General features: G+C 36.9%; 1 protein-coding gene across 2 annotated transcripts; it reads left to right on the top strand.

Annotated features, from left to right (window-relative positions):
- The first annotated feature begins 2,922 nt into the window (after window positions 1-2,922).
- Window positions 2,923-12,733, top strand: kcnk1b (potassium channel, subfamily K, member 1b). Of its 2 annotated transcripts, XR_003594168.1 has the most exons (4): window positions 2,923-3,429; window positions 6,114-6,509; window positions 9,840-11,056; window positions 11,239-12,733. XR_003594168.1 is itself a non-coding variant. In XM_028007268.1 (3 exons), exons 1-3 carry the CDS (start codon window positions 3,075-3,077, stop codon window positions 10,094-10,096), a joined length of 1,008 nt encoding a protein of 335 aa, XP_027863069.1. In that variant the 5' UTR covers window positions 2,923-3,074; the 3' UTR covers window positions 10,097-12,733. The 2 variants fall into 2 exon arrangements, 1 of the variants encoding a protein (XP_027863069.1); XM_028007268.1 differs by having other exon boundaries at window positions 9,840-12,733.

Here is a 12,733-nt window from a genome sequence, read left to right as displayed (position 1 = left end):
CTGACAGGTTTTGTGGAAATAGGCATAAATCTTGCACAAAAAAAAAAAAAAAAAATCCAGACTTTCTGCATTGTCTTGCAATATGGTAAAGGCCTAAACCATGCAGAGTATGAGCAGGTTACCTCCCTTAAAAATATTGAAGTTCAGCCAGGGTTAGCAGACTTTGTGAGTCAGCAAAAGTAGTCTGTAACTGTTTACTGCATATGTAAAAGTAATACTGATACACATATGTTTAATGTGGTGTCAGGAAGAAACATAATGAACCATGTTCACGCTCCAAAAACATGCATGTTAGGTTGATTAGACACTCTTAGGTTGTGAGTGTGCTCATGACTGCAGGTGTCTGTGACAGATAGGCGACTATGTTAAACAATGCTTCTCACCTGTTCACTGCTGGACACAGGCACCAGGCCACCAAGACCAGCTATGGTTTAACCAGGAGAACAACAAATAAATAAGCTGACAATTCCTCAATAAGTATTAGGAGATGAAACATTGCTCAGATGACAAAGAAGACAGAGTAAAAGATGAAAATAGTAAAAAGCGATGCTCTGACATGCCAGCATTTGATTGAAAGCACATCCAAACTGCGCCTCCAAATTCCATGACTGACTGATGTCATTTTTTAAAAATTAATATCAGAAAAACAAATGGCAGAAAATGTTAGTGCGGAGTCAGACAATGCTTTCTAAAACGGCTTAATTTAGGCATATTACGATAGAATGTGTCAAGGTATGTCGGCAGGAGAACAAAACTGTCTGGTTCTGATTTGCATTGCACAATATTTATTCTACTGGTTTAATTGATAAAATTCAAAAAGATTTGCGAATTAAGCTTGGAGGAGTATAAATGTAGTTTGTTATCATCCTTATCACTGTTAAATCAGCTGCAGAAGCTGTTGCTAAAATAGCACATTATTCAGAAATACTACAAGAATCAAATGTGAAGACTTATTGAAGCTGAAATAGCTAACATGCCCACCTCTGGTCACTTGTTAGTGGTACTCAGTGTTATCACTGACCTGTATCCACATAACATTGAAATGTGAAGTGTTATGCAATGCTAGGAATTTACCTAAAAGGGATCGTAGTCAGTGAAAAAAGTAGAATGGAAACCTGAGAAACACACGGTAGCAGAAGCAAGTCAGAAGTAAGAGTAACAAGGTGGCAGTAGTCTTAATAGCAGTGTCTGTGACAGAAAATCTTTTTTAAAAAATCAATCAAATCAATGACTTTTTTTTAAACTCAGTTACTGATGTTACTATTATTAGAATGTCTTAGATGGGGATGAAAAATATGGACAAAACAAGAAAACAAACAAGACAGTATAAAAACTGTCTTTGTTTTTATGCTGTCTTAAAACAGCATAAAAAACATAAGGAGCAAAATCTAAGTTTGTAAAATAGATTACTAATGATAAAACTAATATGATTTAATAGACAATAAATGGAATAAAGAACAATTTGCTATGTGGTGACTTGTTGTTAACTGCAGTCACTTTGTGTGCTGGGACTTTATTGTGTTAAACTGGGTAGCTCTACAAATTCCCAGCTAAGCGCTGAAATATCTTTGGAGCCTTTTAGCATTCTTTACTTTGTTGTACTCATTCTCTGACCAAACAGGTTTATGGACAACTGGTTATGTATCTGCTCAAACCCTTGAAGTCAGCATGGTAATATAGGTTTTGACTTGTCACAAGACATCTATTATCTTCCCTTTAATAAACTGGAATAGAAGATGAAAGCTATATGTTCTAATGCAGTTAGCAATAAATAAATTCTGGTTGAGGCCAGGGCAAAAATATTCTATCAGGGTTAATTGAAATAACCTGTTGCACCAGTCCCTCCTACTGCAAGATACCTCTAGAACATGATCGCTGTTCTTCATAGGATGGTATTCTCAGGCTTGCAAACTTCTTCCCCTTTTGTCTAAATGGAACTGTTATAATTGCACTTCAGTTTATGTTTTATAAGATCAGAACATGTATCTAAAAAAGTCTTTATTTGTGAGTGTACCGGTAATTGCAAACTGTGAATTGGAGTAAAGGCTTCTTTCACACTCAGTAAATTGCACTGGGTGCAGACAATAGAGGGAACATAGTGCAACTATATGTTGCATAATTGGTTTTAATAAATGGGAACCATGCTAAATTGAAGTAGGTGCCAACAATATATTAGTCTCTTAAATTCAATTGAGTCCTGGGGAGAGAGCTGAAGATTAGGGTGTTATGTGAATCACAAAGATTTACAACACACTCCATTTCCTTTTCCTCCTGACTCTTATAATCTTCATCTATTTTTAATGGTTGTATGTTCTTTCTAATGTCTGCATCCAGTGCGATTTTGCATGCTTTCTATTTCTGTAAACCAGTTTTGGCAACAGGAAGTACTTACAATAGAATAGAAAAATGTTTCCCCCTGCTGTTCAAATGTAGACTATTTATTTCCTTATATAATGTACCTACAGGCCATAATAATAATAGACACACAACTAGGCCATAAGACTGTACCAAAGTATTTTACTGTGTTCTAAACGATATATCCATGTTCCCAGTTTCCTTTTTCTCACGTGTATTTTTATTCTGCGAACCCTCGTTTGGTTATTATCTTTAATTCTACAATGACATTTATGGTAACTTGCGTGGCTTTGACGTTTATTTCTTAGACGAGAAATGAGGAAGAAAAGTGCGGACGTCACAAAGGGTCTCACACGTGTTGCTGCCTTCACGGCCAAATTGAAGCTCGGAAATACGAGAAACTATTGACATTGGCGCATTTAACAACATGCCTTTAAAAGTTGCGAAATGCCAACATCAATTTTGGAGGCAAACTAGCGATTTGCCTTATAACTTTTCTCCATGTGCAACATATACGTGAGAACTGGCGCTGGTGACGACAGAGACGCATGAGATTTACGATGGTACATAAAAGTATCAACAACCAAAGCAGGTTCCGTGAAGGGGAGGAGAGGATATTCATTTGAGCTTTGTCTCCTAACATCACTGTGTGTACAGTAGGGTAGACTTACTTTGCTGTAATAAATTATTACCGAGGTGATTTAGGAACCCGGGTAAAAATGCTCCAGTCTCTAGCCAGCAATTCGTGTGTGCGTTTGATACAGAATCATAAATCGACGTGGTATTTCGTGTCTTTAATATTGGGTTATCTCCTTTATCTCATATTCGGCGCCGTCGTCTTCTCGTCGGTCGAACTACCGTACGAAGACCAACTGCGTCAGGAGCTGAGGGCCGTCAAAAAGCAGTTCCTCTTGGAAAATGAGTGTCTGTCCGAGGAGCGACTGGAGCGGTTTTTAAAGAAAGCCCTAGATGCCAGTAATTATGGGGTTTCTATTCTCAATAATGCCTCGGCTAACTGGAACTGGGACTTCACCTCTTCGCTGTTTTTCGCCAGCACGGTGCTGTCCACCACAGGTAGGTCACTGTTGTATGATGCTTGCTGTAGTCGCTGTCCTCCAGGTGCGCAGCAGAATCTACGGAGTCATCCTCACGTAATATGTCTGTTTGACTTTAAGTACATCATACAGAACCCCTAACTGTTGCCATGTTGGTAATAATAATAATAATAATAATAATTCATAAATAGGCCCTATAGTAAAATGCATTCAATGTCAATTAATTATTAATCTTCAGTCATCTTTTGCATCTATTTCACAAAACAGAACGCGAATATAAGACAGAATCTGACCTATATTACAATTTTAAGATTTGTTTTTGTCATCTTCTTTACCAAATACTTGGTAATTGCATTTTAAATGTAGATTAATAACATTTTTAAAGACGTGTCCTCCAATTTAGAACAGGAAATGTACTCTGCCATACTCTTAAGTGACAAAGAATTTCGGGAAATCTGCTAGAACCACATGGCTGCAGTTATCTGAGGTTGCAACATACAATCCTAATGATATCTCCTGTGGTAATAGTTAACTGGGTTCATAACATTGCGATTTTATAGACTTATGTCTAATGCAGAACTCAGTCTAAACTCTTCCATTGTTATATTGATAAATAATTTTTAGCTTTTGTTACTGGAAATCAGACACTTTGCTACTGTTTGGCAAGTAATGTGTGCACTACAGTTTTATTACAAAATGCACCTCACTTCAGTAAGTTAGGATATTTTAAAAGCTACACCTTAGAAAAGCATGTAAAGCTTACGATGTCGTACTTTTGCACCCACATTACAACATGGCTTCAAATTTGATCTCAAAAGAACATCAACCTAATCCTGTCTAAACCTCAACTTCATTCCGCAACTACTAATTTTCTCAAATAACAGTGTGACTTAAACCTGTCACTGCTCATGTATTTTTGGTATTTTTTTAGTTGACCTTCACTATTCAGAGCAAAACCTTGAGCAAAACTATCACATTTTAACAGTCAGATGCCATTTACACACACATTTAAAACAAAAAATATGTAATATTCCAACTGCTTTTATTTAAAACAAACAAACAAACAAAAACAGCAATACGCCTTACCACTACTACAATAACATATTAGTTGATTGCTTCTGGCAGGCAGAATAAAAACTGTTCACTTTCTCCTGGTACTTTCATTCCAATGCTGTGGCTGAAACCTCCTATCCGACCTGCCTGTGGTGAAATATTTCTGTTGAGAATTAAAAAAACTGGTCAGAGAAAAGGTTTGTGAAACTCGCAGAGTCACACCCATGGATACCTGAGGTGCCCATTGCTCACTGAATACATATGTAAATAATATGTATTATCTACTACCTGTTTTTATTTGACTCATAAACGCCCAAGAGCACAAGGGAGAGAGGGTACTTTTTGGTATAGTAGAAATATTTCTAGGCAGAAATTTTACCTTTCATTTAGAATCAGAACAGAAAAAATCCAGTTGATAGGCAGTGCACAGCAACATGAGGGGGAGGGGCTGGTTTTGCATTACAACTATTTCTTCTGGCAGCAAAAATAAAATCCTTTCACTTTCTCCGTTGTAATAGTAGGGACTTTGGAATTCTTATGATAAAAAGTTGGACCAAGTTAAATGAATATCCAAATAAAATTGTAAAAAGTGAGTTGCACATAAAGAGGAAAAAACTGCCTTAGAGAAATATATTCTTAACAAGTGAAAAGTAAAATCCAGTGTTAAAGTAGGAAGTCACAATGCATTACAAATTATAAGGGTGCCATTAAATGTGTCCTAACAGGCTCAATATATCTCTCTGAAGTGTAGCAGTTATGACTACCTGGTAATGTCCTGGTTCTGGTTCCTTTATGGATATGGTTTAATCTTACAGAAGAATAAACATTGGTGCAGCTGTGCGCCAGTCTGACCTTTGAAACCAGAAAAATAAGTGGAAGTAATTCTTCTCTTAAAGGAAGACGATAACCCACGGGGAGATTTTCAAAAAACACCCAAAACACTCTCGGGGTTCTAAAAGAAGACTTGATTCGGTTTAGTACATGAGTTTCCTTCTCACATGTGAAATACTATTAATACTATCCTTACAGGTAAAAAAAAAATGTAGGTAAACAGATGTTCTATGAAAGGGCCTTAAGTTTAAATAAGATGGTGGAGAGGGCAGCCTTTTCCAGTCTACATTTCTCTCAGAAATGTAGACTACCAGAGCAAAGGTTAACATTTTTTACAAGGCAGGATTTCAAATAGTTCGACTTAGAAAATAAGTACCGTACTGTGAAAAGTACCATAAGTAAAGAAGAAGTCAAACCTGAAGTGAATTGTTTCTAAGGTAACTGAAATCTTCTGTGGTTCTTCATTCCAACCCCGCTGCTGAAACTTTCCATCCCACCTGTCTGAGGTTCGTTCCTGTTTTTTGAGAATTAGAGAACTGGTCATAGAAAGGGTTTGTGAAACTTGCAGACTCACACCTGTGAAAACCTGAGGTGTTGCATTGCTGATTTTATTAAGTGCTCATTGAATACATATGTAAATGTATTATCTCCCTCCCTTCTTTATATTGCTTCTAGAAATCTTGAAGGAACTGAATACTTTTTACCAAAACTATGTATCAGCACACAATTACTAGACACTGAAAATAAACTGTGCTCTCTTGTGTTAAAATTGCTGAAGCAAACTTTTATGCTGATTAATTTTCTTTGTTTTTTCAACAGGTTACGGTCACACAGCACCTCTATCAGATGGCGGCAAGGCCTTCTGCATTATTTACTCCGTGATTGGCATCCCGTTTACCCTCCTCTTCCTCACTGCCGTTGTACAAAGGATCATGGTCTTCAGCACTCGGAGGCCCGTTACGTACATCCACACACGATGGGGTCTGTCCAAGCAGCTTGTGGCCATCGTTCACGCCACCCTACTGGGCATGTTGGCCGTCTCGTGCTTCTTCCTCATCCCGGCGGCCATCTTCTCTGCTCTGGAGGAGAACTGGAACTTCCTGGAGTCCTTTTATTTCTGCTTTATTTCACTCAGCACCATTGGCCTCGGAGACTACGTACCAGGAGAAGCAGCCAATCAGAAGTTCAGGGAGCTGTATAAAGTGGGCATCACTGGTGAGTGCTGATGAGATGCTACCATTTGAGGGTGGTGGTAGAAACTCTTAGTCCTCTATATTTGTATCAGTGGTAAAATGTAGAGTCATGATGCTGCCTTGATTATTATGTTAATCTGACTGATAACTAGTTTTTTTTACTATTACCTTTAAACCACATAAATACTTTGATTTACCTCTAAGGCTTTTTATAGAAGAGAAGATCCACTATACAAGCCATTTGAATTTCATTTTTTACAAAAAAGATAGTTTTGTTGTGTTATTAGCATACTTTACAATAAAATAAACATAATTATTGCATTAGAAATCACTCAGAAGATCCTTTTAAATAGAAAAATCCAGTCCTTGGGCATGTCTAACCTAGTGTGGTGCCCATCAATTTACCTGATTAAAAAAGAAATGGGAAAAGATACTATTTTGATGTATACTTAGAGTAAGGCTGCACGGTATTAGAAAATCTTGCAAAGGTGATAATATTAGTAAATATTGCAATGATGACATCTGATACAACATCTGTTTATTTTATTCTTTTCATTCCTTCTTTGACTTTTAGCCTTTTGTGTAATGCAATTAATGTCCAATGTGAGACTCTGTCCAACCAGCTAATTATTACTTTAGCATGTAAAATGCAAGTTCAGAATAGCTGGAATATATTACTCAACAACTATTGCACTCCAAGCAGTCCATTGCGATGTGAATATTGCACGCTGATGTTGTGATGATGATATAATTGCAATTTATTTTACCTAACTTGGACTTACAGAGAGGCTGGAAAATGTAATCTACATTAACATTTAACCTTTTGGTAAACACCTGAACGTCTGTGGTTGAAACTGGTTGTGATTTGGAAGTGTTCATGCTTTCATCCATGCTGATACAAACTCTAAATGGAGAAAAGAAATGCCAGATCATGATGCACCCACCGCCATGTTCACTGTGGCTATGGCATTCTTTTGGTTATGTTCAGTGTTCTGTTTGTGTCAAACTTAGTTAGGAATTGTGCTCTAAAGTTCAGGTAAAGTAAAATGAAGTCCTTGTTTTCTTTTAACATCTTTTCAATTATGAACTGGTAAGATAAGTTCATCTTAATGGTAAATTGTGGAAAGGTGAATATTAATAAATGCAAAGTCTGGTTATGCTATAACTGCATCCCAGAATCCTTAGAACCCATAATGTTAAACCTTTTACCTCCAGTGATTTACTGATTGCTTCTTTGCTTGCATTGGGTGAATATAAATCCACTAAAATCCCATTCAAATTGAGTCATTTTACGTAAAATATCTAGAGTGAAGTACTTTCATTTTCTCAGATTAGGCATGCAGGATGAAAAGTTTGGATCTATTCTATGACATCTAGAATTTATGATGGCGAGCTTCGACCTGCATACGTGGAAAACAATCAACTAGGTCATCTTCTTGACCTGTGTGTGAAAGCCGCATTGATGACGTTCTTTCTTTGTTATATCACCATAAACATGCAGCAAGTACGAAAAACAGCTGTACGAAACGAGTTATCAAAAAAACAATCAAATCAGAGGAAACAAAAAGTACATTTCACATTTAATACAGGACCAAATTCTCATTACTAATATAGAAGAGAGGTACCAGACTGACTTTTCATTAGTCTTGAAACTGTCACGTACAAAGAGTGTGTTTTCTGTTGGTGAAATAGGTAAATTACTGTAATCCCTGAAATGCTTATTCGTTCTGTCAGTGCTACAACGTTTTTCAGATGTCATAAAAAAGACTGATACAATTGAACATAAAAAAGTACTTAAAAGCAATTATTATAACAATTAAATAATGTTGATAAGTAGAGCTGTCACAGTCTCATGCAAGCCACGTGTTACTGATATTAAGATAAACCAGTGTTCTAAGAAGTTACTTTCGCGGAAGATGCATTGATTAGTGAACAGAAATATTTCTGGTCCTTGAAAACACAGTCATGGAAACCAGCTCTTTGTGTAACACTGTTTTAAATACTGTGCTTGGCAGGGCAAAAGAGGTCAATTTTAAACACCATCCAAAAACCTGATAAATTAATCACTTAACATCAACTTGTTACTCTGTAAAGAGAACAGTAAGCTAAAGCTTACTGGCATCCCACATCAAAATGATCTTAAATGTATTTTAGATACCATGTCTCTATAATCTTAATATTTTTTGCAGCTGTAGGAATAATTGCTACTTTTTGTTTCAAATAAGAGCAGTTAGATATTTAAAATATTTGCATAAATATCACAAAACCCTGCAATTGAGCAAAACTAAATTTAATTGCTACTGCACTTGTTTTTGCATGTTTGCTTGTTGCACCTTTTACTAATTAGGGGTTGAATAAAACCCCACAGTTTAATTTACATTAATAATTTAGGTGTAGTAGCTGGAATGTGTGGTCATTCTCACATTTTTCCATGACAGCTGATGAAAACTCCTGCTGGACCCACACAACTGCAGATTTCTAAACAAAATACAGTACATAGCTCATTAAAAGTGGCGAGTAGTTGCTGAGAAAGCAGCATCTGACATTTCCCTGTGTGTTTCAAACCATAACAAGATGGTGCTGAGCTCAAACTGGGCCATGGCCTCCTGGAGGCATTGAGGCATGCACTGCATTTTCCGGGTGACTTGCACAGCTTGCTGTCGGCGGCCCTGTTAGGGGCTAATAGTGTCTTGAATAAAACTCAGTTTGAGAGCGCGGAGTCTTGACAAGCTGTGGGTGTGTACGAATGCCAAGAGCTGCTGTAGTGAACAGTCTCCGACATTTGTGACGTGGGTGTGGGGCGCGCAGCAGCCAGAGAGGTGACGTCAGTCAGGAACAATGTGTCAGTCTGTAGGAGGAGGAAAAGTCTCCAACAGAACGCACTTGTTTGCAAAAAATAACATCAGCTGTACAACTTCCTTTATGCAAAACAAGTGTAGGAAGTGACATCACCAGTATTTGCATAAGCATTATGTGACCTTGATTTAAAAACGGTTTTGTTTTGTTACTGTCTGTGCTGACAAGCAGTCAGTGCCTTCTCAGTGAGATACAGAGATCAGGCCAACAAGAAACTCTCACAAGAATATAATTGATTGTTGATGAAACAACAGATTTTTCAAACTTTAAGTTTTAGTAATGTTAATACAGATGTATTCAATGTCTAAACACACATAGGGCATAGTTTCAAGAGAGGCACACCTTTGCTTCCTAATGTCATGGATAGCTAACTACTGCCCTCTTGTGGTAGTGTAAAAAGTAACAGATTTTGGAAATGTTGAAACACGCAGATCTTGCTTTAATGCTTCTTACTCTAATTACTTGTTGTAATTATTTCTTGTGTTTCTCTCCCCAGTCTACCTCATTCTGGGTCTGATAGTCATGCTGGTGGTGTTGGAGACCTTCTGTGAGCTGCAGCAGCTGAAGCAGCTCAGGAAGATGTTCTACCTGAAGAAGGAGAAGCCCCAGGACCGCCTCGCCATTTTGGAGCACGACCATCTCTCCTTCACCACCGTGTCTGACAACACAAGCAGCAAGAATGAGGACAAAGCCAAGACGTTTCTCAGTGTCCCAACTCTGGTCTCTCCCAATGATGACCCAATGATCCAGTAAAAAAAAAAAAAGACCAAAAAGGATAACCAGAGGAATAAAAAATAAGGGATTAACTCATAGTAGAGAACAGCATGAGTAAAAACCAATCACGGCTTTAGGCAAATTGTAGTCAAAGCTAAAATCGGTTAGGTCTGCACAGATCAAGCAAACAATACCTACTACTAAACCACAAAACTGACAGTAGAGATAGTGTTATGCAGCAGAGAGTTTATCTACATAATAAAAGTGAAATTAATATTTTAACAGCAGCTATAAATACAAAGTCAGTGATAAAAGTAAAGTCCTCTGCTGTATTTATGACTCACAAAAGCTAAGCGCCTTTAAAAGCTACATTATTTATGGCACACTTAGGAATATTTGATGAAGTAATTCGTCTCTTACGACTACCTTGAAGACGGGAAACCTTCTGCCACAAATTAGGACATAAGTATGTATGTATCTTTTAAATAGAGTTTTTAGACAGGTCTTTGTGTATAATTGGGAGAATGTTTTAAATGTAGGGTATGAAGTTAAAGCAGAACTTTACCTGATATCTAAAAAAAATTGCTGATGCTGTATCGTGGCCTGTTTCGGTTCTTTTTGATTTTTTGGCATTTTTTTATTTCTCTGATTGTAAACTGCTAGAAAAGAGAGCTTTACACACCCTTTATTGATGTCAGTATTCATTTAATTATTGATTTTCAAAATGAAAATGTGGGTCGCACCATTGATTCAAAGATTTACATAAGGACTGGTTTATCAGTTTTATTTACCATAAATTTGCTATTGATCAAAAGGTAGCGGAATATGTTTAAAAATGTAACTTAGGGAGCTGCTATGTAAGAATATTGTTCATATTTCGAGGCATTTCTGGGTCTTCCTTACAGTGGTGTTAAGTGTTTTGGTTGCACTGCACGTGTCATTGTGAGGGGAAAAAACTTGCTTTCATTTGTGCAACCTCATTGCAGCTCTGTTCTCAAAGTTGCTCGTGTGTAAAGTGGTGCAAGTCATTGATCCATCTGAACGCTTTAATGCATGCTTGACTGTGAGTAAAAAAGGAAACCGAGGTTCGTCGAGCTTGCTGAGGGAGTTGCTTTTTTATTCTGAAGGGAGTTAGGTTTGCACATGAGCAAGATTCAGACAGAATTCACACACTTTGAAAGATTCTGTTTAATAAAAGGGATTTGAACTGTAGATTTTACTGTATTTGTAACATTTGAATGTAGAAATGCTTGCTTTTTGCTATGACTTGAGAAACGTTTACAAATTGCTTTGAATGGCAGAAATACTGTACCAGAAATGGCACCTTTGAAAACTTGAAATCCGTCGCGGGCAGCAGCTCTAATTACTCGCCTCAGCAGTTTTGCTTCAATGCTTCACATAACAAAGGCCTTTGTTTGACTCAAAAACAATTCTGGCACCTCGTCATCCATCCTCAGATTTTTAGCTTGTTGACAGAGTTAGTCTCTTCATGCACCTGTCCTGACATTAGCAGAAAAAAATGCATTTACAGAGAGTTTCAATGCTATTATTGCCCTGGTGAGCAGTTTTGTTTCATCTCACATCACTCCCTGGTTTTAAGCTCTTGAATGTAATGTATTTTTTTTTTCTATATGAAGAATTGTCAGTTGATGAAAGTGGAATTTATTTTTAGATGTTTTCTAAATTTAATCTTCAAAATGTTATTATTTGAGTTTCTTTCTGAGTTTTGACTGCAGTGTTTAAAGGAATAATATTGCCTTTATGACTGTAATTGCTATACGGATTAGTTACTGTTTCTCACAGATTGCATCAGCAGGAATCGACATTCTCATTATGATGTAATGTTGTATCGGCGCTTGCTGTCAGGTGTGTAAAAGCACGCTTTGCAACACATGGAGTTTACTTTCTTGCTTGAGGAGTGATGAACTTCTTGCATTGCTTTTTCGGGTAAAGAAGAAACAACCTGAGGGACTCTGGTAACTTTTCTGTTGTAAATCATATTAAGGTTGAAAATGTTCCCATGAAGTTTCAGTTGTCTTTGCAATAACTACTTTTTGAGTCAATATGTTTTGTTTTCTGTTAGTTTGAAAATGTGCCTGGCTTTTTCTGAACTCCATTCATTCCATTTAATGTTTGTCTGATGGTTTAATTTTTTTTCTCCTACCATTCTGGGCCTTTGTGAACTACTGTGAAAAGATTGGTTGTCTGCTGAGTAGAAAAAACTTACATTTTGTAACTCTAGTCTCTTTTACTGTATAATGTCTGTTTGTAGCTACATTTATAGCTCATTGTTTGTTAATGTCTTTGATCTTGCAAAGTTGTTGTTGGCATATACTTTGACTAGAAGGCAAAAGGCGGGGGGCGATTTAAGTTTCTATCAAGGATTAAACATCATGTGAGTGATTCCAGATGGAAACACCGAGTTTTTATTTATGCTGACAAAACTGACATGTTTGGAATATTTGCAGTCATGAGCTATTGTACATATCTTTTCAGTCGATGTCAGTGATACTGTATATTCAAATGCACAGTTAAGTATTTTACTGTTACAATATTAATCATTCAAAACAAGACTGTCACTGGGTACCAGAGAATCATTTCAGCATAAGAAAATACACTGTAAAATGTAAAAAAAAATTGTTCATGTGTCTGAAATAAAATGTTGGATTAAAATAA

Source organism: Xiphophorus couchianus, chromosome 22 (assembly GCF_001444195.1).
Source record: "Xiphophorus couchianus chromosome 22, X_couchianus-1.0, whole genome shotgun sequence".
NCBI lineage: Eukaryota > Metazoa > Chordata > Actinopteri > Cyprinodontiformes > Poeciliidae > Xiphophorus > Xiphophorus couchianus.
This window is presented reverse-complemented; position numbering and strand designations above follow the sequence as displayed.

Coding starts and splice junctions, on each gene's coding strand:
- kcnk1b (XM_028007268.1), top strand. CDS start 3,075: ATGCTCCAGTCTCTAGCCAGCAATTCGTGTGTGCGTTTGATACAGAAT. Junction 3,430..6,113: donor CACGGTGCTGTCCACCACAG/GTAGGTCACTGT, acceptor TTTTTTCAACAG/GTTACGGTCACACAGCACCT. Junction 6,510..9,839: donor GTATAAAGTGGGCATCACTG/GTGAGTGCTGAT, acceptor TTCTCTCCCCAG/TCTACCTCATTCTGGGTCTG.